General features: G+C 38.1%; 1 protein-coding gene across 2 annotated transcripts in view; it reads left to right on the top strand.

The window, feature by feature from the left end:
* The window catches only part of LOC139728134 (SLIT-ROBO Rho GTPase-activating protein 3-like), a 100,160-nt gene extending 82,491 nt beyond the window's left edge, over positions 1 to 17,669 (top strand). Inside the window, exons 15-21 of one of the 2 annotated variants that reach the window (XM_071639106.1) lie at positions 308 to 442; positions 1,055 to 1,160; positions 3,095 to 3,307; positions 4,043 to 4,107; positions 5,770 to 5,944; positions 9,057 to 9,091; positions 17,007 to 17,139. In XM_071639106.1, the coding sequence (XP_071495207.1) occupies positions 308 to 442; positions 1,055 to 1,160; positions 3,095 to 3,307; positions 4,043 to 4,107; positions 5,770 to 5,944; positions 9,057 to 9,069 (707 nt within the window). In that variant the 3' untranslated portion in view covers positions 9,070 to 9,091; positions 17,007 to 17,139. Of the gene's footprint in view, positions 1 to 307; positions 443 to 1,054; positions 1,161 to 3,094; positions 3,308 to 4,042; positions 4,108 to 5,769; positions 5,945 to 9,056; positions 9,092 to 17,006 lie in introns of both variants that reach the window. The other variant, XM_071639096.1, reaches the window with a different exon arrangement.
* Positions 17,670 to 26,247: the final 8,578 nt, after the last annotated feature.

The raw sequence follows: 26,247 nt of genomic DNA, 5'->3' as shown, positions 1-26,247 counted from the left end.
GAATAATGATTATCTGGCCATCATGTGAAATTGTTGTCTCACATTGGCAATATGTACTATTGACCTCTTGTGAGAATAATGTGATATGGCGGAGGCATACCAGTTGCCATAGTGACATTTCTATTTATTTATTTTTTGTTCTTTCTTTCCAGAGGTGGTCTCACTGACAATATTAAAGGAAGTTGATATTTCACAAACTAATGTGTCTTTACATGAGGGTGTAATTAGTGCTGTGGGCTGCAGTTTGCTGGGAGTGAGATAATTATCTTTGTTTGTTTTTCTATGTCGTTGTGTGTGCTATATCCAGGCAAAGACCCAATCTATGGCCTGGGTGAGGAAGGAGATGTAAATGTGGTGGCCAGTGTGCTCAAGGCCTACTTCAGAGAGCTTCCTGAACCACTCTTCCCTAAGGACAAGTTTGACAAGTTCATGGATTGCATCAGTAAGAATTACTAGTCGTGACACTCATCAAAAGTAAACACATGACATACATGTGTGTCAACTACTTTAGAGATATGCAGAAAGAATGTTGTAATGTCAAGACAATTCTAAGGGTATAATATCTTTGTGGTAGAATAGAGAATTTACACAGATTCACCATTATATCAACCATTAGTTTTAGAATAAATAGTGGTGTTAGGTGTTGAAACTTCACTTCTCTCCCGTTTTATGTACCTATTGGTGAAGTTTGTGATTGTAAAAGTCATGGCTCCATCAACAAGGCTCCATCAACAAGGCAAGCACCGGACGTGTAGTGGAAGAAACAATCAAACAAACACCTTTCTGTAACATTCTCTCTTAGATTTGTGTCAGTTTTACCATTAGTGTACGCTTAGTGTCGTTGGACATGAAAGAACATATAGTACTCCTTTCTGCATTAAGCAAGGTCTCTCTTCCATGTTATTTTAATAGGAATTACACATGGTAGAGTGTTTTTACAGTTCACTGTAACAATAGTGTGTGTTCTAAGCATTTGTTGGCAGCAGCCGTAAATCATCATGAGTATGTTGTTCCAGTGTGTCCATGGAGATTGTCTGTGATTCCATTACAACAGATCTACCACCAGGCAGGGAGAGGATAGATCAGCTAAGAGACATGGTGTCACAGCTACCAACATCTGTCATGATCCTCATGAGATACCTCTTTGCCTTCCTCAAGAAGTGAGTCTCTCCCAAAGATATTCTCTTTGCTCCTTCTATCTCTCTCTTGTCTCATCTATCTTTGTGTCTATCTCACCTTCTGTCTCTACTTCTCTGTCGCTGTCTTTACAGGGATGGTATAGTTTTGGTTGAGATGGGGAATCAGGTTTTAACTCTTTGCAAGATAATTATGAAGCACTTATATGAAATATTAAAGAGCATACCATTCTAAGAGGAATTAAAAGTTTACTTGATGAAAATTGGTTTTAAAATGGCTGAGATATAAAAAGATTAAAACAAAGTGGTCCTAATAAAAGATGGGTCCCAACTTTTATTAGAAAATCTTTGTTTTTGGATATCTCAACCATTTTGAAAACCAATTTTCATCAAATAAACTTTTGATTCAGAATGATATGCTCTTTGATATTTCATATAAGTGCTTTCTAATTATGTCACAAAGCATTAAAACCTGAATCCCTATCTCAACCAAAACTAATCCCTTTAATCATACAGTGCACTCCCATTATAACAGACATGGTTCTAATGAAATTCTCGTTACAATGAAGTAAAAATTGAGTTCCCAAAAGTATCATCTTTATATCTTTATATACTTTACTGTTGGGCTGTAGCAAAATTTCGATATAACGAAAGAAAACTGCTCGTGCCGAGGACATACAGCTGTAGCTATAATGGGAGTGACCTGTGCATGCAAGCCATGTGACATCATCTACACTCTGGGACTTCAAGTGGGGGACATGTATTCTTAACAAGTCTTGCTGCTAGGGATTGTGATTTATATGGAATGAATTCTATTGTACAAAGTAGAATAGACTATTCTCTCTGATAGTAGAAATCCACATTGTCAAATAATTACGAAGGATTCACAGAAGAGAGAAGTAATATGTATTATAAAATGGGTTCAAGAATGTAGCCAATAGGAAGCGCTGAAATGAGTCACGTGTGCTTTGGTTATTCTAGTCCCATCGCACTGCGTGTTAAATCCTATTGCCGATCGTCTGCGCGCGGCGGCTCCTTTGAATTGCATGCATACAGTACGCGCTGTCAATCCTGTAAACAACTTCTAGTTCGGGCTGCGGGCCGGCTGGCCTTTCTTCCCTTGTGCATAACATGTGTGGCGAACGTATACTCTTATACGTACACTTTGTACAGTACAGTAGACCAAGCGTTGTGGGACCGGATGCGTACATGGAGTCACTTTGAAGGGCAAATCCAGCGATTTAACAGGTTAATTCTCACGCCGTTTTCAGAGTATGTTGTCTAGTAGGCCTATATGAGGAGTCTATATCAAGTCTTTAAGGTAAAGGGTGCATATTCTATGTAACATAAGTAAGTTTTCATGCGGGAACTTAAGTGTCCAGAAACCCAACCCCCCATCATACTTATACTGTATGTGCGGGATTTCCGAGCGCGACGTGTGTAAATGTTTGGGACGAACATCTTTGGACGTCTTGACCCACAAAGGTACGAGAAAAATGCTGAAAAATGCTGTTAGTTTTCGAATTTTCGACCCATTTTATAAAACAAATGATGCACAGTATTATTTCGTGGCGTTAGTGGAGGCGTAGCTCACTCTCGGGTATTTACAATGTAGTGCAACATGCACTCGGCTTCGCCTCAAGCATGTTTCACAATTGTAAATACCCTCGAGTGCGCTATACGCCTCCACTAACGCACTCTATCCTGTGCATCATTTGTATAAGATAACAGGACAGCTCACATTGAGAGTACGCTAAGCCTTTATTGTAAAATTGTGGTTTATTGCTTTGTTTTGATTAGTCAGACAAGTGTATCTGTAGGCAACCAGAAGCAAGAAAATATTACATATAGTGCTGCTGACCAATAAAAGTAGCAGGGCAAGAGTTAGCATTAGTGCCAGAGCTATGTATTGCTAGTGTGAGAAGAGTCCTTGAATTTCCTGCTTCTTGTTTTGCCAGACTGTCTCAGTACAGTGATGAACACATGATGGACACACACAACCTTGCCCTCTGCTTTGGGCCCACCCTCATCAGACCACCAGATGGCTACGACGAGGTTGCCTACCAGGGTAACATCAATGACCTCGTGGAGACCATGATCCTCTTCCAGAATGAGATCTTCCCTTCAGAGCCGGGTCCACTCTTCCAGATGGAGAACAATGCAGACCTGAGGTATGTTTGCTGAGCATTTCCAAGGCATGCATACTGACTGCAGTCAAGGCACATTACTGATGATTGCTCAGTAGCCTCAATCAGATGAGTGTGTTGGATAGGGAGGGAATGATTCAACTGTAGAAATTTATTGTTTGCTTATTAGGCTACTGAAGCTTTAAGTTTCTAGAATAAAGAAGATTGATACATGAGTATTACTAGTAAAAGTACAAGTGCATATGAATGCCCAAATGCATATTGAAATTTGGTTAACCCATTATATACCCCCACAATCAAAAGTCACATATTGAGTATATATTTGCAGCTTTCAGCAGTTATTGCTATGTGGAACAACTCAATAGTGATAGTGATACATTTGGATGCTGTGATTTGTCAATCTGAAGGCAGCCTTGACTCAGTTTTTTGTCGTTCTTTTATTCATAGCCTTGTTTTTTTAAACAGATTGAGGTTGTTTTTAAATTTCTAGAGTATGTATTTCTGGAGTACTTGCAAAAAACTTTCAACAGTAGTGATCATGGTTTGTTACTAATATAAAGACTTATGACTGTAGTGATCATAGTGACACTGCAGCATATTCTGCTAATGCTTATTTTACAACTACTGATATTACTGCTGCTGACGTAATGAAATCACATATTGTAATGTGTGAGTAACAGTTTTCATTGACGTTCATCTCACAGTAGGGTACTTATTAGTCTTAATGTCCAGTCATTTTGTTCCCCATTTTGATCATAGTCCAACAGGCAGCCTGGAAACAATACCAGAATCAGTGATTGATGAGACAGACAGCACCAATGATAGTAAGTTCCATCCCACTCCAAAGTCTGCTTTTATTGTCTTCTGAATGGTCATGCAAATGGTTACTTCAGTATGATTCAAATGTTGTGGAAAACTAAGGATGTAATTTTCTGTATGCATGACGTCGCTGGGGTGATAAGACCTCGTATCTACAAAATGTCAAATGTTCAGGAGAGTAAAAAAACATGGCGGCCAAAGCACTATAGTGAATGGGATAGCCTTTCCTTTGACATGCCGTGGTGGCTTCATTTTTTAAGTAAGACAGTTGGGATTTGGACAGGACATCACTTAACCAATTATTTGACTATTAATCTAAAAAAGTCATTTTCATCAAAATGGCAGATACAAGGTCTTATCACCCCAGCGACGATAAATATCTTTTACAGTCAACCTTGCTTATCCTTAAATATCCAAACCTCATTAGAAATGCTATTTGCAGACTGCAGCTTCTCACTGTTCATAACGCCCCAATATTATACCAAGCATTGGAGGGTGAGGAGAAGACATTAGAAGGGTAAAATGCTGGGAGTGAATAACACAAGCACACAGTACTGTGCTGTCAAATGTTTAGCTTTACAAAAGTACTTGGCGGTTAAAATACAACTAAGTGCTAAAACAATAGAGTGGAAAGCTTGTTCATTCTCTTTTCATTCTTCTATTGTGGCACTTCACTTTTGTGAAGACAATGCTACTTGCAAAATATTAGTTTCATCTGTGGACATTGAGAAAGTTGCACTGCAAAATTTTCTTTAAGTGTTTGCTTGCCAATTGCAATTTTAGTCAGTCAGTTTATGATTCGGATGTTGCAATCACACATAACTATCATGTTAATATTACAAATAAAATGAAAGCAAATTATAGATATATTCAATAGGATAGCGTAAAGAGTGAAAGGCTACATCCTGTTGAGGGTTCATGTAGATGAGTGAATAAATCGTCATGTCCCTCCAGGATGTTTATAGAAATAATATTGATTGAAACAAAAAGCTGCAGGATTTTTGGCAACCTGACAGCAGGTTCAATTGAGTGTATGTGTGCAGGATTCTAACACATTCTCTCTGATTCTTGTAATCCTAACAGATTTTAAGTACTGGTATGTACCAGAATAATGGTTTAAAAATAATTTAGTGGTATATGAAATGATTTTAGTAACATCTGGTTGTATAGAAGATGAGATAATTCAAACTGATAATAACAGTAGCAAAGGAGTTTGTGTATTAATGAGTGAAATATGATCTGTAAAAAAGCAGCTGTGTTACTAACTGTAGACTGATGCCAGGAAATGTGGATACACTGTACGTTGTTCAGTGCTTTCTATTAGGGAGCTTTTATAGATTTTTGCGACTTGGACGAACAGAGGAAAAACCTGTTTTGGGCATGCTCAAATTTTCTAGTGAAAATCGACCTGGCATCATCCAAGTTTGAACGGTCGGTTATGTTCGCGTCCACTCACAGATCCGGGGGGCGGGGGCATTTTACTTTGTGTAGGCTGTGTCCTTGTGTAACCTGACGCTACTTTGTAACGCAACTCAGGAAGAGAAGAGAACAGCCAACACAATCATTTTGTTCAACATCAGCATTGCAAATCTAAAGCTCTCTAATAATGAGTTGTGTCTGTGAATATTTCTGGTCAGTCATTAACCTTTACTCCCATCACTCCATAGATCCAATCATAGCTACAGCTAAGGAGGATTACCTTGGCAAGTCTCCAGATGAGCTCACCTTCTCCAAGGGTGACACCCTGAAGCTCTACCAGAGAGTGGATGAAACATGGTGGAAGGGTTCCCATGGAGACCAACAAGGCTTGGTCCAGCAGAACTACATCAGCTTACCAGATGTGTAAGTGCACCCCTTCTTTAAACCGCATGATACTGTATGCATGGCAATGCATTCATAGGATGGAAGACTAGATACCATCAGTGAGTATAGGCAGTAGTCGATCTTCCCTTTCCAGGATGCTGTTTCAAAAAGATTTTATGAAGATAGGCATTCACAGCTACTGCAATAATCATGACGAGAAGCGAGGGATTTCTAGCCAACTGGGAACGTAATATTCTTCTTTATTAGTGTGGTGAACACAGTAACTATAGCTTTTAGTGGGTTCCATTTCTCATGTTAAACTAGACCCACTAGTCATTGATGATTATGTAAACTGTTTGAAGGAAGGACAATACCAACTTCACTACAGTGCTGATATTAAGGATATTATAGCTAAAGTTACAGTCATGATTAAGTGGGGGCAGGGTGCTACATAAGTACTTGCCCGATTGCCCGGGGCAAGTGTTTTTGAACAATAAGAACAAATGCTTGCCTGAACTGGACAAGCAAAAAGTTTTGAATCCACCTGTTTTTCACTTGATACCCCCTCATAACAAACCCACAAAGTTAACCATACAAAGCCCAAAGTTAATGGCTGTGTAGTGATGCAACGCACTTTACATTTTATTTCAGCAGCTTTCTAACACTTACATGTAGAAGCTCTAATGCAATGCAATGCAATGGCAACACTTGATCGGACAGAGTTTGTTACTACAATGCGTTTAAGCGTGCGAATCAATGTGTGCTGTTTATTCCAATGATTTTGTTTTATTAAGCCCTTGACTATATGATTTTCTTATATTTTGGACTGTCTTTTCGGGCAAGTGTTTTGCAGCAAATTTGAAAATCTGCTTGCCCAATCGGACAAGTGGTAAAATAAATTTATGTAGCACCCTGGTAGGGGATGGGTTGAATGTGCCTGCAGGGATCTTAGGATGGCTTTAGTGTGCCTAGGATACAACAAATGCAGCTTCACTTCATCTTACCGGCTTTCTCAAGGCTCTCGCAAGAAAGTCTCTTAATGGAAGTTTCTATGGCCTTTGCTTTATACAGAGTCACATATACTGTATTGACAAAGCTGATTTACTTTAGGAGCCTAGAAAAAAAGAGAAAGAGTGGCAATCTGATGTGATACATTTCCAGTGTTTTTCAAAGGCTATTGATAAGGAGTAGAGTGATTTTGTGGAGTACTAATAATTGGGAAAGTAAAAGCCATCTGAATGGAGACTGACAGAATTTGGAGAGTATCTAAATGTCTCACCAAAGATTAGATCAAGAAGGAATGTTTAACACACATAGACTTGACAACAAGAAATTATCAGTTCAGGACATACAGTCTTAACACATATTCCAGATAGACAGGACCATTCTTACCAAAATATCCTTAGCCCAATATAAAACATTTTGGATTGAAATGATAAATAGAAGATCAATGAATAAACATTTACCAAAATATGGCTGAAAGTGACATGCTGCATGTTTCTGTATGAAAAAAAAATCTGATAGCATTATTATTAAATACCAAATATTCACCTTGCTCAATTCCTGGTATGTACAATATATGTAGGACATTTACGTCTGTGAAGTCAAGATACTCCTAACCTCCGTTTGACATCATGCTTAAGAGTCTTGTTTCAAACAGCCAGCTCTCAAAAGCATTTCTATCCATACTAATAATGAAACATAGGCATCAAAAATGGCAGATTGGCGTGTGCCGGCATTTGTGATATCCTTTCAGTAATTAGATATGCATGCCATACTCTCACTCCACTTTCTGAAAGTGTCACTGATCTGAACTGATATTTCACTGGGAAAAAACCAAATACCAAAAGCTGTCCTGAGACAAAATTAAGTGTGATTATGAATGCTCTGAAGACTGAAACTTAGTGTCACAAAGTAGTGTCATTAGCAGTGAATGAAATATGCCAAAATTGAACAAACTTAAGAGACAACTGTGACATCATCAATATTCCATAACTCATATTTATCGGATAAATGCTCTTTGTAGTCCTGTCAGTAGGTCAGTTGGGGGGGGGGGGTCTTTGATTTCATGCACCCTTGTGTGGAATTCACTTTCATTTCCTCATATTTTCATAATCTTGATTGAAGTAGCAGAGTTTTTATCATGTGCTGTACACACCAACATGGAGGAAATGATGTCAGTAGTTTGCACACTCTTAGCTGAAGCACCTTTCAAAAACACAGGGCATCAAAAGCATCAACTGTCATTCATTGTAATTGCAAATGTTGTGTAAGGGTAGTCATCTTTCATGTCAAACCTGTTCTGTACTTGGAATGTTACTGTCATCATTTCATGTGAGGTGATCAGCTGAAAAGATGCATGATGGATATTTATTGTACATGCATTGCATACGTGCCATTTATGAATGCATGGATGTTACATTAACTTAGCCTAACCAACCATCCTTGCCCTTCTCCCAAAATCATGCATGAACCCACACCCAACCAAAAATCAGATCATGGCAAGGGCTGGGAGAAAGACAGTATCTTTTCATTTTGGTCACATGGTATTCAAAAGAATCTGTTTATATCCAAGTGGTCAAATAACACTGGAGGTTGATATGTATTGTGTCATACATCATGGATGCAACAATCTTGGGTGTGCCAACAGGGTTGTATCACAAGAATCTTGTCAATTGAATTGCACAGAATGTTGAATGTTTATACTTATTATTATTATTATTTATTTATTATTATTATTATTTTTTTAAGAGAAGTGGTTGGAAGTTAGAGAAAAAAATTAACAGCATGTTTCAATGTGAGCAAAAGAAAATTCTGAATGTGTTTCATGGGAAACATACAGTCATACACATAATGATTTCCAATAATCTTTTCTGGGTAATGTCAGCAAGATCATCAAATGCTACATGCTGTTCACATTGTCCATTCAGTGCTGGTATGCAGGACATTATCCATTTTCTTTTGAACAGCCATTTGATCAAAGTGCCAAAATATTGAAGATTGCAAGCATCTATTCACACACCAGATACAACTGCAGTGTGATGTAGGGTTTCTTGCACATTACTGGTAGTCCAGAAAGTTGGCTGCCTATCTAGGTCCAGATCATTATTAATGCTGGTTGATTGCTTTTGGCCAATCTTCTCCCCGACAGAGTCCAAATATGAAAACATTTTGTAAAGGTGACAGGTGAGGTAGAAAAAGACATTTGCTCGTTCACACTTCTCATTCTACTCATTCATTTTGGATCACTTCAAACTAATAGTGAAAAATGCATGCCTGTAATCACTGCAAGGCCATGGTTGATTCACCATTATTACTAAGCAATGTTTAAGAAGTGGAGTGTGTGTGTGTGTGTGTGTGTGCGCATCAGTCAATGAGTGTACATGTGTGAGTGGCGTTGCTGGGAATGGCACATACGCTTAGTAGTCTGTACAGCTTTTGGTGATGTGTGGGTTGGGGTTAATAGCTCATTTGTAATACATATGAGTACCGTAGACTTACCTGTGCATAGTGATGTATCGGTTGCAAAAAGATAAACTTTCCCCCACTCATTTACAAATGACACAAGAGAGTTATAATGGTTGCAGAAATAATTGACCTTAAAGGCGCCTATCAAAAGATCTTGTCTAGAAACACAGGAGTAATAGATGAAATTATGTTACCAGTCAAGTAATGGACTTTAACAATGATCACAACCATGGTGGTATACCAAAGAAATATACTCAAATTTGAAACTTGGTTTCATTCAAGGGCAATATTTTTATTTTTATTTTGAAGAGAGATTTTGTGAAATGCAGCCAGTACGTAAAAGTAACTGATACCAATGCAAGAACTGATTTTTTTTTCTGATTTTTTTTTCTTTTAAAATTAGTAGCGACGGTAAAGGTTTCTCCAGCATTTTCTATTTCTGTTGTTGGAAATATGTCATTTCATAAATTCATTTTTGCATATCAAGTGCACTTTTTAACGTAACGTAACGTTAGGTATCCATTTGTTACACAAGTTTGCAATACCCAATTGGGTTGTGTTGGAAAAATTAATCATCTAAAATGTATCATCCAGATGAGAAACTACCATTCCATATCCTTTTAGCTTTCATTGGCACAAAAAAATAAGGTATAAGTTGGCAGATATAATAACATTAGGAAAGAATTAGACCATTATAGGCTATTCATGAGATTAGGTGTTGGATCAGCCCCTTTCAGTTTTGTAGTTTTTGGTAGCTGTTGCTAGGTCGGTAGCTTCCATGGCTGTCCATTGTGAAAGAAGTGTCCATAAAGTTGATACTGTGTCCACCGTTGTAACTGTTGCAGATAAATGAAGAAAAAAAAAGGAACAAGATAAAACAAATTAGTGATCATTGAATTGTAACTGAAATGAATGTTTTGCAGCACTCTCATTCTTTATCATTAAATCACTGGCAAAACATTGTTTGTTTGTTTTTTGGTTTACATTTGAATTTTTTGTATTAATTTCAGCTTCTCAGATCTCATCAGCACAAATCAATGTGTTAAAAGCACCAGTTATATTTAAATACATGTGATGACTATATACAACTGTACTGCACATGATTATAGCAAAGAAATAGAGATATATTGAATATTTCTGAAAAATGAGTCATACAAACCTTTTAGATATCCCTTCAAATTATGACATTAATATGGTGGAACACCTATTAAGAATGGAACTTTGTATGTGGTGGGACGTGGAAGCTTCTAATTACGTTGAACCCTGAAGGCATACCAGTCATATGAAGAATAACTGCTTTTGTAAAGTAATTGCCCCAATTTTTACCAATTAATGGAAGGGTCTTGAAGAAATATGTAAACTCACTATAATATAAAATATTGACAATGAAATCAGATGAGAAGGATGACAATATAAAAGGCATTGATAGAAACCGCCATGCTAAACTTGGAGACAGTTGAAAGGAAATTTGGCGTGATTGCACGTTAGGCATTGCAACCATGTTGTTATCTTTGAGTATTGGAATGAAGACACACTAACATCTTTAACCATACATTCACAAGAGATAACTCATTAGTGCTTGTCTGCTTTAGATCAGGTCTCATGCATGTACTAGCCACTTAACAGTGGTCCAACCATGGTACTGTACACATTTATTCACCCAATACCACTGTTAGTCATATTCATATAACCTTTAATCTTAAATGTACGACTCCTTTGTAGGTTGGATGAAAAAGAATTGATGTGAATGCCTGTTAGAAGGGATAGTTTGCAAAATGTATTTATTGTTTTATTTAAGATCTCCTCATTGAAGTGATTCACAAGATTTACAAGTGTATGATATGCACACACATTTATCTTTTTCTTCTTCCATCAATTGCAGCTGCAATTTTAGTTTTTTTAACTCTATGGTTACATAGTCTAGTGGTAGTCATTTCAGTGTTACAGCATAATTTGAGTTACATGTAATTTCTTTAGACCATAGAGTCTTTATATGCTTATAACCTGGAGAAGGAGGGGCAATGTGACAACCTCAGAAAGAGGAACTAAAGTGCCTAATAATCACACAAGCAGATGATCCTTGTTAGCTTCCTCAAAGTTCTTATTGTGTTTTATGTATCTTTTATGAACTGGGGCCATGTGACACACAGCAGATCAATATGTCAGTTGTACAATCAGGTTTACTTACCGAGTTGATTTTGCCACATAATGCACCACATGGCCTTGCCTCTCTCTTTTGCTAGCCTTGTGTTGAATGGGTGAATCCACTAAGTTGGAGGGGTGCCAGGATTTGTAGTCCAAAAAGCCCAGTAGGATTTATTCTCTGCACCTCTGTTGAATATGTTACATTGAGAGAATATCCCCTCTCCAAAAGTATAGCTCTTTGTTTGCGAACACATCATACTTTTGCAATTAAGGTCCTTTGGTAATGATATTTTACAAATTTTATTAAAAGCAGAGTTGGGTAACACTCTATGTTCATTCAAACTCTCTCAGACACAAAAGTTAACAGACTAGATAAAATATAGGGCAGATTTGCTACCAAGTTATTTTGCTTACACAATATACATACGTAGATGATGCACATCTGTGCATGTTCTGGAAATATTCCTATTTCAGTGTGTCATTTGATATTCATTAACTGAAAAAATAAAACTAATTTTACCTGGTTTGTACTGTTTAAATGTGATGCATATGTCAATGTACTTTTACACACTCACACACACACACACAAACACAAACACACACACACACACATATATATATATTGACACTCAAGATAAAACTGAAAGCAATGAAACTGGTTGGTTAACTAATACAATGGAGTGTGTATACGTGGGACAAACTCTGCAATGTTAGTTTCGCTACTTAACGTTTTATTATCAGTGAATTATACAGCACAGTATAACAACCTGCAAGTAGTCTTTTTTTTCTTCTTTTTTCTTTTTTGCTGCTATCCCAACGTGTGTTAAATGTAAGAGGCTCAGCACATGTGAGATTCTCTCTTCAACTCACAAAAAGAGATGCAGCGGTATTAACAAGAATATTTAGTATTCATGCCCGGTCCATTCTGAGAATCAAGGCTAGGGTACTGCAAGCAGGCATTTTCTAAGCAATACTTCATTCTCAATGACTTTGCAGAAAGCTGGGATTTATCAAAAAGACATAGGCCCATCATCAATTTATTTTTAGGCATTCTGATTGATAGAACTAACAAGTGCTTACAAGAGTTTGAATCTACAATTGTATACTGAACTCAGTGGAGCTGTATTGACCCAACAGTATCCTTTATGTCATACATGGAATGTGCACTGATTGTCTTAAGAGAATGTAACATGAAGTCCTGTATTACAGTGACTAGAGAAAACAAAAATTAATAAAGGAAACACTCATCCTTTACAAATATATTCACACACCAAGCAGATGATGTACATGTCTCTATGCCCCATGGTTGGTTAATAGTCAGTAGATTCCATGTATAAAGCCATAATCACCACCTTGTCTCCCCTGGACTGTTGTACAGAAGAATTGGATTAGTCAATAGTTCATGAAAATCACTATTTTTTTAAGCAAAGCTATGATTTAAATATGTTTCAATCTGAAAAGGGCTGTGGGAATAAAATGGCTGTATGAATTCAGCTAGGACAGATAATTTTATTACGTGCTAAAGGGTAAGTTACTTTCAGGCACTGGCGTAGCCAGGGGGGGCGATGGGGACGATCGCCCCCCCTAAGATTTGGACCGGGGATTTGGGAGGCGGAAAAAAAATGCGCGTATACTGTATATGCATGCACATGAAGCGGGTCTCCTTTGCAACCTTTCATCAAATAAGATATTTTTTGAATATTTCACTCAAAGTGTGCACCAGATCGTTGAATTTCAATTCAAAATATGCAAAATCTCTCGTGCTTGGGAGGGGGATACCCCCTCCCAAACCCTCCCCCTCTGTGCCTCTTTCCATAGCTTAGTACACTTTTTAGATTTACACAAAATTATGAATAATTCTGAGTGCACAAGACTTATCACTTATATTCCGAAAACTCAAGGTTCCCTCATGTATAAGGGGAATTTCCCCTTTTAATCGACCCTTTCCTCCCTCAGCCCCCCCCCCAATCAGTTTGTGTGTGTGTGTGTGTGTGTGTGTGTGTGTGATTTCCCAAATGTTGATTCCATCAAAAATGCGTAGATGAGATATCTCAATTTCAACCTTAAAAAGGCAAAAGCTCGATCGGAAGGGAAGGGTGGGGATAACACTCGCCCACGCCTTCTCCCTGCTCCCCCGCCCCTCCCCCCCCCCCTTCCACTATGCATAGAAGTATAGACTGTGGCTATACCCAGATCGCTTTATTTCAATTCCAAAAACGCAAAAGCTCCGCGAGCGGGAGGAGGAATCCCCCTTCCTCTATATACCTCACTAGACTTTATACATACACACAGATGGTGCACATTCGGAATAAGAGCTAAATTCCGTGATTTTATCACTTCGATGAAAAAGTATTGCACCAAAAATTTGCAACAGATCGCTGAATTTCAGGTCTGAAAACGCAAAATCACCTTCGTGTGGGAGGGGATATGCCCCTATCTACACCCTCGTGTGCATGCTTTTTCTGTTTGACTGCTGAACAGACAGTGTTCATGATATTCAGTGTAAGAATTAATACAAGAAGATTATTTAAATGATAGCATTTTATAGGCAAATTGTTCAATGATAATCTACATCAAAATATACTGCAACCTTAAACAAGTGGGACTGTTTCACGTCGATAAAACGCGCAAAAACATGCATCAAATTGCACCATTTGCAACATCAAAATGCAAAAAGTTCTCACCGTGGGAGGGGGACACCCCGTCCCCTCCCCCTCGCTCGCTCTGCTCGCTCGGGTTCAGTCGCGTTCATGATATTCAGTGAAAAGAATTAATACAAGAAGTGTATTTAAATTATACCATTATATAGGCAAATTGTTCAATGATAATCTACATCAAAATATGCTGCAACCTTAAACAAGTGGGACTGTTTCAACTCGTTAAAACACGCAAAAACATGCATCAAATTGCACCATTTGCAACATCAAAATGCAAAAAGTTCTCACCGTGGGTCGCTCTGCTCGCTCGGGTTCAGTCGCGTTCATGATATTCAGTGAAAAGAATTAATACAAGAAGTGTATTTAAATTATACCATATTATAGGCAAATTATTCAATGATAATCTACATCAAAATATACTGCAACCTTAAACAAGTGGGACTGTTTCAACTCGTTAAAACACGCAAAAACATGCATCAAATTGCACCATTTGCAACATCAAAATGCAAAAAGTTCTCACCGTGGGAGGGGGACACCCCCTCACCTCCCCCTCGCTCGCTCTGCTCGCTCGGGTTCAGTCGCGTTCATGATATTCAGTGAAAAGAATTAATACAAGAAGTGTATTTAAATTATACCATTATATAGGCAAATTGTTCAATGATAATCTACATCAAAATATGCTGCAACCCTAAACAAGACCAGTGGGACTGTTTCAACTCGTTAAAACACGCAAAAACATGCATCAAATTGCACCATTTGCAACATCAAATTGCACCATTTGCAACATCAAAATGCAAAAAGTTCTCACCGTGGGAGGGGGGACACCCCCCTCCCACACCCTCCCCTCCCCCTTCACTCGCTCGGGTTCAGTCGCGTTCATGATATTCAGTGAAAAGAATTAATACAAGAAGTGTATTTAACGTATACCATTTTATAGGCAAATTGTTCAATAATAATCTACACTAAAATATACTGCTACCTTAAACAAGTGGGGCTGTTTCACGTCGATAAAACGCGCAAAAACGTGCATCTAATTGCACCATTTGCAACACCAAAATGCAAAAAGTTCTTAACGTGGGAGGGGGACACCCCCTCCCACACCCTCCCCTTCCCCATCGCTCGCTCCGCTCGCTCGGGTTCAGTCGCGTTCATGATATTCAGTGAAAAGAAGTCATACAAGAAGTGAATTTGAATTATACCATATTGTAGGCAAATTATTCAATAATAATCTACATCAAAATAAACTGCTACCTTAAACAAGTGGGACTGTTTCACGTCGATATAACGCGCAAAAACATGCATCAAATTGCACCATTTACAACATCAAAATGCAAACAGTTCTCACCGTGGGAGGGGGACACCCCCCTCCCACACCCTCCCCTCCCCCTTCACTCGCTCCGCTCGCTCGGGTTCAGTTGCGTCCATGATATTCAGTGAAAAGAATTAATACAAGAAGTGTATTTAACTTATAGCATTTTATAGGCAAATTGTTCAATAATAATCTACATCAAAATAAACTGCTACCTTAAACAAGTGGGACTGTTTCACGTCGATATAACGCGCAAAAACATGCATCAAATTGCACCATTTACAACATCAAAATGCAAAAAGTTCTTACCGTGGCAGGGGGGACACCCCCCTCCCACACCCTCCCCCCCTCGCTCGCTCCGCTCGCTTGGGCTCGGTCGCTTCGCTCCCTCGCAGACTAACCGCCCCCCCTAAGATGAAATCCTGGCTACACCGTTGCTTTCAGGTGTACATGTTATACATCTATAAGTTTTTGCATACATATATTATTGTTACCTCCGCCAAGGGAGGTTATGTTTTCGTTACCGTTTGTTAGTTAGTTACTGTAAAAGTGGACATTTTTCGCGGTGTTGAAATTTTTGCGCATTTCGCGCAACCAGAAACTACTGCGAAAATAAAAGCACACGAATATTTTTGCATGCCATTCGTTTCTGTGCGTGATGTCTTGATTTCGTGGAATTAAAAACACGCGAAACTCTTCTGACCCGCCCAAGCGCGAAAAATTCATCGCGCAAAAATATCCACTTTTACAGTAGTTAGTTTGTCCGTGTGCAAAATAACTCAAAAAGTAGTGAACGGATTGGGATGAAACTTGCAGAAAAGGTTGAGAATGACACAAGTAACAAACGATTAACTTTTGGTAGTGATCCGAGAATTTTTGGGGAATTTATGAAGGATTTTGATATTTTGGCAGGTAGGGTCAATGAACTTGGGAGTTCAGGCTGCGCGTATTTGAGGTTTGCATGCGCGCATTAAAGTGCGTGCTCTAGTTTCGCAGCTGGGCAAGGCGTGCCGTGCAGCTGAGGGTTTATGACGTAACAAAGGCTTCTATATTGGGAAATCGGACGATTTTTCAACATGTATACCTATGGGTGGAAATCACTGATCTCTATGGAAGAGCCCTAAGAACTTTTCCACAGTGGTGGAGAGGAGAAAAATCTCTTTGGGAAGAGCAAGATCATCGATGGAAAGTAGCTGCGTGGCGGAGGTCTGCACCCTCAGAGTGCTTTTCTAGTTTATGTATAGAATTTGAATGCATGTACCCATACTTCAAATTTGTAAATATTTTTCCCACTTTTTTCTTATCACAGATTATGAAGAACCATGCCTTATAACTTTTGTATGCATTGCCACAATGCACAGACACATATATCTACACTTGAATTGATATACAAAGATGCACAGTGTATATGCACATTATTGCATATGATTCATGTGTTCTGTAATGTGATAAACTAAATCACTCATAATCATTCAAGCATCAAGGGGTTTAAGTCTCTCCTATGATCTGTTCCCGTTCACAGAGAATCATTCAAGTCCCTCCCAGGCAGTCTGGCTACTAGCACTTCCTCCTCCACGACTGCCAGCCCAGACCACGTAAGACACCACAGCGACGAGGCCAGGCTAACCACAGCTTCCGTCGATGCCGCCCTCACCCCCGACATCGTCCGAGATGTTTGCCGTCCCTACTCACCAGCCACCACCCCTTTGGGGGTTGGCATAGGAGTTGGAGTGTTTCCCATGACTTCTTCTTCCCCCTCCACACCCACGGGGGGATCAGGGCGGAAACCGCCCCCTGTCAAGCCCAGGCCTCACCGCCCCAAGACGTCATTCAACACTCGCAATGCATCACCATCTAAGTCACAAACACTGTAGATTTACTTTGCCATTTCGATGGTAGATCTTGTCTGAGACGGACTGTATGTGATCACTTCTTTGCCTTTCATCAACCAATATCCTTCCTACCATTTGTCCTTATTGCACCAGATGCTTAATGTCCTTATCAGCTTAGTACTGTAGAAGTGATCAACCTTCCAGGGAGGTGTACAAACACATTTCTCAGTTGTATCTTACGGAGGTCTTGATTCCTTTTCTGTCACTTCAACAGAATCTTGAAAATTTACTGATGGTACTTCATTTCAACACAGTTCTATTAATTGCAGAGGCACTGCTAAAGTGGCTCGGTCATATGCAAAAGTCGGGCATTTTGAAAATTCATTTTTTTACTGAATCACATTGCCCATTTCCTAAGCTTTGCCTTGATATAAAACACTTGCATTCTTTGGCACAATAAGTGGGCATGGAAAGCGAAATAAAATGCACTTTTTAAGTTGTAAGCCTGACAAAATTGCGAGAAAACGGGCTTTGAAGATTCACCTCTTTCTCAAAGACAATGTCCGAGCGGCGATGCGAGGTGAGAATCACCCATCCGTACGATGGTGCCAATCGATGTTAAGCTCCGCCTCTAGCAACCACATCGCCTTCTGATTGGCTCACTGAGAGAGTCAAATTTCCCGGGCACCCTTCCTAGGGGCTCAGCGTATGGAGCCGAAAAACAATGCGGTTCGCTCGGGTTTGTTTTACCATTACGTCTTTCAAGATGGCGGATATGATAATTGCACGTATGGTGTACATGTGTATGGGCGCACGCATTACGTAATGGCATCCACACGCCATGACCATTGTGCATGTAACAGGAGCGGGTGGCGAATCCACACATTTACAAATCGCGTTTTCATTGTTGTTGATTTGACTTTATCATTGGCGACCCTTTTGTATAGGCAGAAAAATGCCAGTGCTGGCAAAGGTCACGCTTTCTGTTTGTTTTGCTTTTACAAGCCGTGCATATGTTGCCTTGTTCGGTGGTGTTAATTATATTAAAACAAACAAACAAACACGACTCGTTAGTTTCGTGCGATCTTGATGTGTAGTATTTGAATATAACTGGTTTCATGTGACCTCTCCTTTCCTCTCATCTACATTGAGTCAGTGTGCTGTCATAATTTTTACTACATGTACAAGTAGACTATAGTTGTTTTTTTTCTTTTCACACGATTATGTCGTGCTAAATGATATTTGTTTCACTGCCGTTGTCGAACATTGCGGTAGAATAGTTTGGATAGAAAGCCAAACGAAGAGCACGCACTACAGCGTGTAAACCACTATAGCAAGAACAATGGAGCATGTAATCATGCATGCGTGGACAAAGCATTCCCCAAACGCTGCAACTGGTGTCTCCGAAAGCCGAATTATGTAAATGTGTGCGACGCGCCAGCCAATCGCATGCGAGACCTTGCGCCGTAGCAACGCTGGGGATATTGGCGCGGCGTTCGAAAGAAGCTCAAAACTGACGAGTGCGATCCAACATAGGGTGCTTAAAATTCCATTTTCGATAGGAAAAAGTAGTCTTATGCTATGAAATTTAGTGTAGATGTAGAAAACATATCAAAGATTTGATTTCTGCAAAAAACCTAAATCGGCAAAAATAATGGTGAAGATCTTTGTACCCCGCCTAGGAGGAAATTTGCTCTTGCGACTTTTGCCTGAAACCGTTGTCGCGGGTCACATATGCTTTAAACATGGGTTCAACTATTTTTTTTTTAATATCTCTATTTGATTTTGTATGTTTGTTCTTTTAGCATACTTCAGTCATACCATTATACATACCTGTTCAAGCCCAGCAGTTAGGAAGGTTACAGATAACTGCTTATTTAGAAATGCACATAGTGACAGATGTGAAGCAGATATTTGATAAAGTTTTAAAAATAGAGTATTCAAATATATTTGGGTGCGTTCGAGCGCTCTCCTAAAGCGAACTGTACCGTACCGTACCCGCGCCAGAGGAGCGTTTGAATGCTCCTAAAGTGTACCGTACTGTACTGAGCCAAAAGCGGACTACTTCCCGATGTGCTCCAAAAGCGTACCAAAGCGTACCAAAAGTTCGCTGTAAAGCATGCGCATATTATGCGCATACGTCACAATGCAAAGACATCATTCTCTTTGTTTGGGACAGGTGCAAGTAGTTCAAGCACCAGGTGAATGACATTCTTGCTACAAAATGCGTGACCTTTTCTAAAAATAACTCTTGAGGTACGCCTTCTCAACAGAGCGCTCGAACGCTCCAAAACTGGCACAGTTCGGTACGGTACGCTTTGGTTCAGTTCGCTTTGGTTCGCTTTAGAGCGCTCGAACGCACCCATTGTTATCCGAGTTTCTTGCGAATGTTCAGTCTTAAGGCTAAAAACCAGACTTGTGAGAACTTGACATGCACAATGTACATCCATTAAAATATGGAGTTACTACAGTAGTTGGAAGAAGTGTGGAAAGGCTGATAATGGAAAGCCTTTTCTTCACTTTTCTTTGTTTATCAAAACACCTTTGGCCATAGATATGATGAAGGGTGCTTAGCATGTTCTTCCAATGTCTCCTTTCTGTAGGCGGCAATAACTTGAAACTTTCAATGTTTGTCTGCTTTGTGTGCATAAGCTGTGAAAAGGTACATGTGAATGAAAGAACATTCAATATTTTTGTATCAGAACTGTTTTATTGCTAGCGGCCGAAAGAGGAGAGTAAATAACTGAATCGCTTACTTTGCAAGAGATATATCTTCAATGATAGATAGCAGTTCATTACACAGAGCAGAGGCATAAAGTATCAGATATTTATGAGCAGTTGGTGTATGGTCACCTGGTAGGTATGTCAAATCTTGTAGAATGAACAAAGAGAAGAATGATATACAAGAACTGCATAGAAAAACATAGATAGTGTACTCTAATATCTTTCTGTGCACAGAAACTTTTTATGTGCCAAATTGTTAGATGTCATATTATTCCCCATTATAGACTTTGGAGTTATGTCCTTATTCATAGGTGTCGTGACATTGTTACGTTTTCTGCAATGATCACAGTTTGTTAAAATTTATTGTAAAGGATACCTCACTCTTGTACTGACTATGATATATTTAAACCGATGACAACTTACTCCAGATGATGCACACTTTACTTAGAACAGCATGCAGAAGTACAAGTAGAGTGGAATAGCTACCATGGTAGTTATTAAGAATATGCATCAGGGTATTGTTAGGGTGTTCATTCACCAGGTAAGATTATTCCTGGTTGTATAAAAAGGATGTGTCTCTACAAAGCCCATTGGTAGTCTTATCAATTAAGAAGTGTTTTGATGAAAATTATTGCACTGATTGGTTTTACTGTAGTAAGTGAACTCAGTATGAAAACTTTATTTTTATTGGTTAAGGCAAGTTCCATTATTTAATGGCTGGCAATATTACTGTTGTAAGTGTACTTGTCACAATGAAATCACCTGAGAACCTTATCTTCTTCTTTTTTTTCCCTCTCGTCTAAATCTTTCTGTATGTCACTGAACCTTTATGTACAGGATAGATCAGAGATTGCACAATGTTGGTAGCCTCATTCTGGTTATTTGCATTCCAATGGCCTCATGACGTTGGCACTGAGGTACATGTACACCAAACAAATGCTCATGTATGTATTTATGATACTCTCAAAGGAAGTGAGGTGTATGATACAAAACAGTATTGTGCAGTTATTTTAATTCTATGCATACCGACATGCAATGGGGAAATTTCTTGAAATCTTTGACGGCAAATTATTTCTTGTAGGTACAATGACGTATGTTTAAATATGCATGTGAGAGAGTATGATGCAGAACAAAGATAGAATGCCCACAAATCCTGTATAAACCCGACTGCAACTCTTGATGTGAATTGAGTTTACACAGCGTATTTATTCGTCACACGACACACGACAGTCCTCTACTTCTCAACAGAATGCAGATACTGTATACACCATGGATTTAGCCAGTCTATTTTTTACATATCAGGACTTCGGTGTGGTTTGATTGGCAATCACAGAGTACAGTAAGAAAATGCACAGAGAAGTGTGCACATTCCATCACATTCATGTCGGGATCAGAGTAAATGTTTCTGTGTGTTGTTAAATTCTCGGGTAGCACCCGACTGCTGAAATTTGCGAAAATAGCAACTCTGCAAGATATATGGTGTAGACAATTCCAGACGGTTGAGAAGACACTTCAGCACTATGTCAGTGGGTACATATATTCACAAGACTGGTTGAGCAAGTCCAACATTTAGACATTAAGATAATATACCCATCTTGTGGCCAAGTTTTGTAGCACCTTATATGGCACTATATGCAACATATCGATGATGAATCAGTAAAGTTATGGAAAATTTTAACATGTTATTATGCCCACACACTGAACTGTGACACATGAAGAACAAGATTCTGAGTGGTCAATTGTCCATTCATTGTACTTACCCTTTGCTTGTGACCAATGACTTTTGATATAACAGCATTTATAGTCATACAATTGGAAATTCTTGGATACTTAGCATATACTGTCAAATCAAAATTGTAACATTTTTTTTACTTTGTTCATTAATTCCAAATTTCCATACATGTGGTTACAATCTCTTTGAATTCATGGAATATATCTGCCATTGCAGTTGAGATGGATGGTCAAATATTTTTCTATCAGATGGAATTGACAGGCAGATATGAAGATGAAACCAGATATATCAACACCTCTGGTGAAATTGAAGGTCATATCCCATACGGAATATTTTTGTCATATTTTTCTAGGTGGACATACATACACATAGAGACAAATTGAATCAAGTGTGATAAGATAGAGAAGTATAGTATTTACATTGTTCTGCTTTATAATGTATAAACTCATATTACATCCAGCCTTGGGGAAAACATCTAATTTCCTTCAGTGGCTGTATGTTAGTATGCATTTAGCTTTTTAAATGGATTACATTACACATTTATGTGCCACAAAATTAGATTTACGTACATCATTCATCAGGAAAAAAAAAAAAAATCCTTTGAAATCCAGGCAGTGAAATAATTAATAGTTTTCTGAGATGTCATATAAACAGTGGTTAACATGCATCATTTACTGGTTCATATAGACTCAAAGAGAACATATATGTACAATTAAATCCTTCATATCAGCAGCAGTAACTTTGCTCTGATATATTTTCCTTAGAAACATCTCTGCACTTTGTATATAAGTCAAGAGAATGAATTTGATGATTTACCACTGTAATGTTCAAGCATCTTAATGCAGTAACTGGCTACCTATGGCACACCAACTTTTGAGCTCAGATGTGTATGGAAAAAAAAAACAGAGCAGAGACAGTATGAACTTTGACCTTTATCAGTATATCAATGTACCTGTTTCATAAAGTTTGGACATAGGCAACTCCTTGATATGTCATTAGTGTTTCATTGGGTTGGCTATGACAGACAAATCTAGTCGTACAAGGAGAATTCCATCCATGTGTTATGTGGTGCAAACAATTATTTGCAAGGTTACATCATTGATGATGTGAGTGACTTTTAGTGTGAACTTGTTCGCGTTATGAATGGAGAACTGTTTATGAATTCCATTATGCAGTTACAAAAATACATAGTATTGTAAGCATTCCAGAGAACTATCTAGAAGCACAAGATATATTATTGCAGTGTAAGACATTATAGTGGGATGGAAATGTATAAATTTGTATCACTGAATAGGCCTGTATGAACGAGTCTTGTATGATATGACAAATAAGTAGTAAAAAAAAAAGTGTACATTTTATGGGTTAATAAAATTGGCAGGTCTGCTTTTGTAAATATTTTTTTTTGTAGAGAAAAAAAAAAGACCATATAGGCTGTTTTCAAATGATTTATGTTGAAGTTACGAATATTATATCCCATAAAACATTGGATGCCAAGCAAAAGGAAATAGATATTTCAAGTGATATTTTTCATTAGTTATCAGAGGGAAAAGTCAAACAGATTGAACATGCTGACCTGATTTATTACCCATGTCACAGGGTTCACCGAAGCTACAAGAGCGCTTGGCAGTGTATTGCATTCAGTAAAAAATACATCTCTTTACAACTGTACATTACGTCAGGTTCAAGCTTTCTCTTACAGTTAGAGATCAAAGAGTTGGTTGGTTGTTTTTGGTTATTTTTTATTTTTTAATTTTTTTTTAGGGGGGAGGTGTTATGTTCTTTAGTACCTTGATTTGGTATAACAGGTCTGATTGAATTGTACATAATGCATTCTACTTGTCTGCATATGTTTCTTAATAAGCTGCATTGTGTAGTTTATACTTCAGTGCATGAACAAAGTTTCTGAGGTATGCCCTTGTGTTTATGCAAAATGTAATATGCAGAAGTGTATAATACCAAATACTGATTATTGAAAAGAATGTCGAATATAATCTATGCCTTTATTTGGTAATAATACGGTGCTTCCTTTTTCAAATCGAGAGAGATAGAGATAAAGTTTTTGACCCTTGTTTATGAATTAAGAATGTTAATGCCATTTCAATCAATGTAAGACAGTTCTTGTGTCTGAGGCTATGACAAAAGAAAACAAGTCTTGAATTATATATATTTTTTTCTATACAGTGCACATACTTATTTTGTTTGTGTAAGTAGGAGACCCACAGTACTTGCTATGAGTGTGTTTCATTCTCATTCCTGTGGAAATTAAGTTTGCAATATAGCTTAACATTACCTATCTGTGAAGTCAATCCAATCTTTAAAAATATGTAAGCAGTGAAGGCAAGGCGTGAAGCACACCTAGAAAGCATGACATTTTCCACTATGACACCAGCTATGTTTTGTGCAACAGAAAAAAAGAAAAAGTCATTCTATTGTGAATGAAATATATATAAGTGGTTTTATTATTTGTTGGTGCAAGAAGAAAATTTGCTTTATATATTTTGAAGGAGTGCAAAATGCACATTGCTATATGATTTGTTTTATATATAATTGTCAAATGTATGTCTCTTTTGTTTTGGCTATATTTGTTGCAAGCTCCTGTATTGCGTTGTCTGATCATGGTGGGTCATACATTATGTCTTCACAATGATCAGAAATGATTGTGTCATTTATTGTTTATTGAAATCATTTTCTTGATGTGTAAAGATGTAATTAAGGATTTTTTTCTGTGAAAAATAATTAACAATGGATTGGGTTTTAATAACACTAGAGCACACTTTGCATTAAACTCGATTTGGGATTTCATGTCTTTATTGTTTGTATGTTTTCCTACATGAACTTGAAGTATGGCTGCTGGGCCTTGACCTTAACTTAATCTCAGTATTTCCTTTTTAGAACCTTCAAATACACATGAACTTTGACATATACAGAAGCAGCAACAAGTCATGAGATACGAGTGTTCACATGAAACAGAATCGCTTACCGTGTAATAGGTATCTACACACAACATTACAAGAGTATACTGTGAATGTATGGTGTTATCTGTCATCAGTGCTTTGAATGTCATTACTCTAATAGGACTATGTACAATTCACATACATTTACATATAATATCACAATACTTACAGAATGATCCCTTACCTTCAAAGTATTTAATCACACATATCTTTTCCTGATGATAGGGCACATTTTGACCACTTACCCTCCATAATGGGCTCACTTGAGCCCCTCTGCTACTATCATGAACAACTTATGCACTTTTACAATGTTCATGTAGTAGAATTTGGCTAAACAACTTCTGAATCTCGGAAAATATGTTTGATTTTTCACACAGATTTACCCCTCTAAGTAAATGGAACAACTTACTTTGTATCAACATGGATATAACAGGAGAAGATAAATGTATCAATTCCACTCCTCAGGACCCCACACCAACTTGCTACTAATCTTAGGTACCCAATTTTGCCCCTTTGCCACTGTCATGAGCAAGTTGTATTCTTTGCCTCTAAAGAGTGTGTAAAGCGATAAGATTTGATGCAACTATGACACCTGTGGCTCTGAAGAAGAAAATCTGTGAAAATTTATTTACTTCTAGGCCTTTTTGACCACACCCACCTTGTCTTTGGAAAAGGGGAAAGGAAAGCTAACCCATTATTCCACAGATTGATGAATCACCTTCAACTTTGAGCTATTAAAGGAGAGCTCTTATTTATGTCATTGCAACTGACAGGATATGCCAAAAAGTATATCTGTGGGAATCTATTACATTTAGGACTAGTGTATTGTACAGCAAATCTTGAATTCATAAATGTATGAGATATGTCATTTTTAAAAATCTTCCTAGTTTTTTGATGAATAGTCAATCAGCAATGCTACTTGGAAAAAAAGTTTAGTGAGATTTAGATTCACTTGTAGTTAGCATGACACAAACACACTTGAACATTTCAAAAACTGGAATCATACATCATGCCTTGGTTTCTATTCAGAAGTGGTCAGTCTTTCTTTTCCCGTGTGCACATAATGCACGAAATACAGGAAGCAATGCCCACTTTGGTGAGGTAGATTGTTGTGAAAGCCTTACAGTATTCTTTCATGTGTTTCCGTTTAATATTCCTGTAGCCTGGTGTGCATTACATCACTGAAATCTGAAGCTAGTAGACTTGTCCTGTCCGAAATAGTTTCATACTGTGAATGACAATTTCATGTTAGAGTACTGTCTCTTGCTCAAAGTACCGGTAGTTACCCTCCTTGTTTGGCTCAAGTGTCATACATTACAACATTTGAGATATATGACTACAGTATACATACAACCTTGCCTGAGAGAACCTCACAAAAGTCTACAAATGTTCTCTAAAGTCGAAGAAAAATTTTACCCTGAACAGAGGTAAAACATGTTCATTCTAATGTGTAAGTTGACATTAACATGAGTAGAAGGATCCCTTTGGATATGACTAAGGCAAGGATGACCGTATTTAGCG

This window comes from Diadema antillarum, unplaced genomic scaffold, assembly GCF_040938485.1.
Source record: "Diadema antillarum isolate AM-2024a unplaced genomic scaffold, OU_Dant_1.0 scf00000018, whole genome shotgun sequence".
In the NCBI taxonomy this organism is placed as follows: domain Eukaryota; kingdom Metazoa; phylum Echinodermata; class Echinoidea; order Diadematoida; family Diadematidae; genus Diadema; species Diadema antillarum.
Note: the sequence above shows the minus strand (reverse complement) of the source record. Positions and strands in the feature narration are given on the sequence as shown.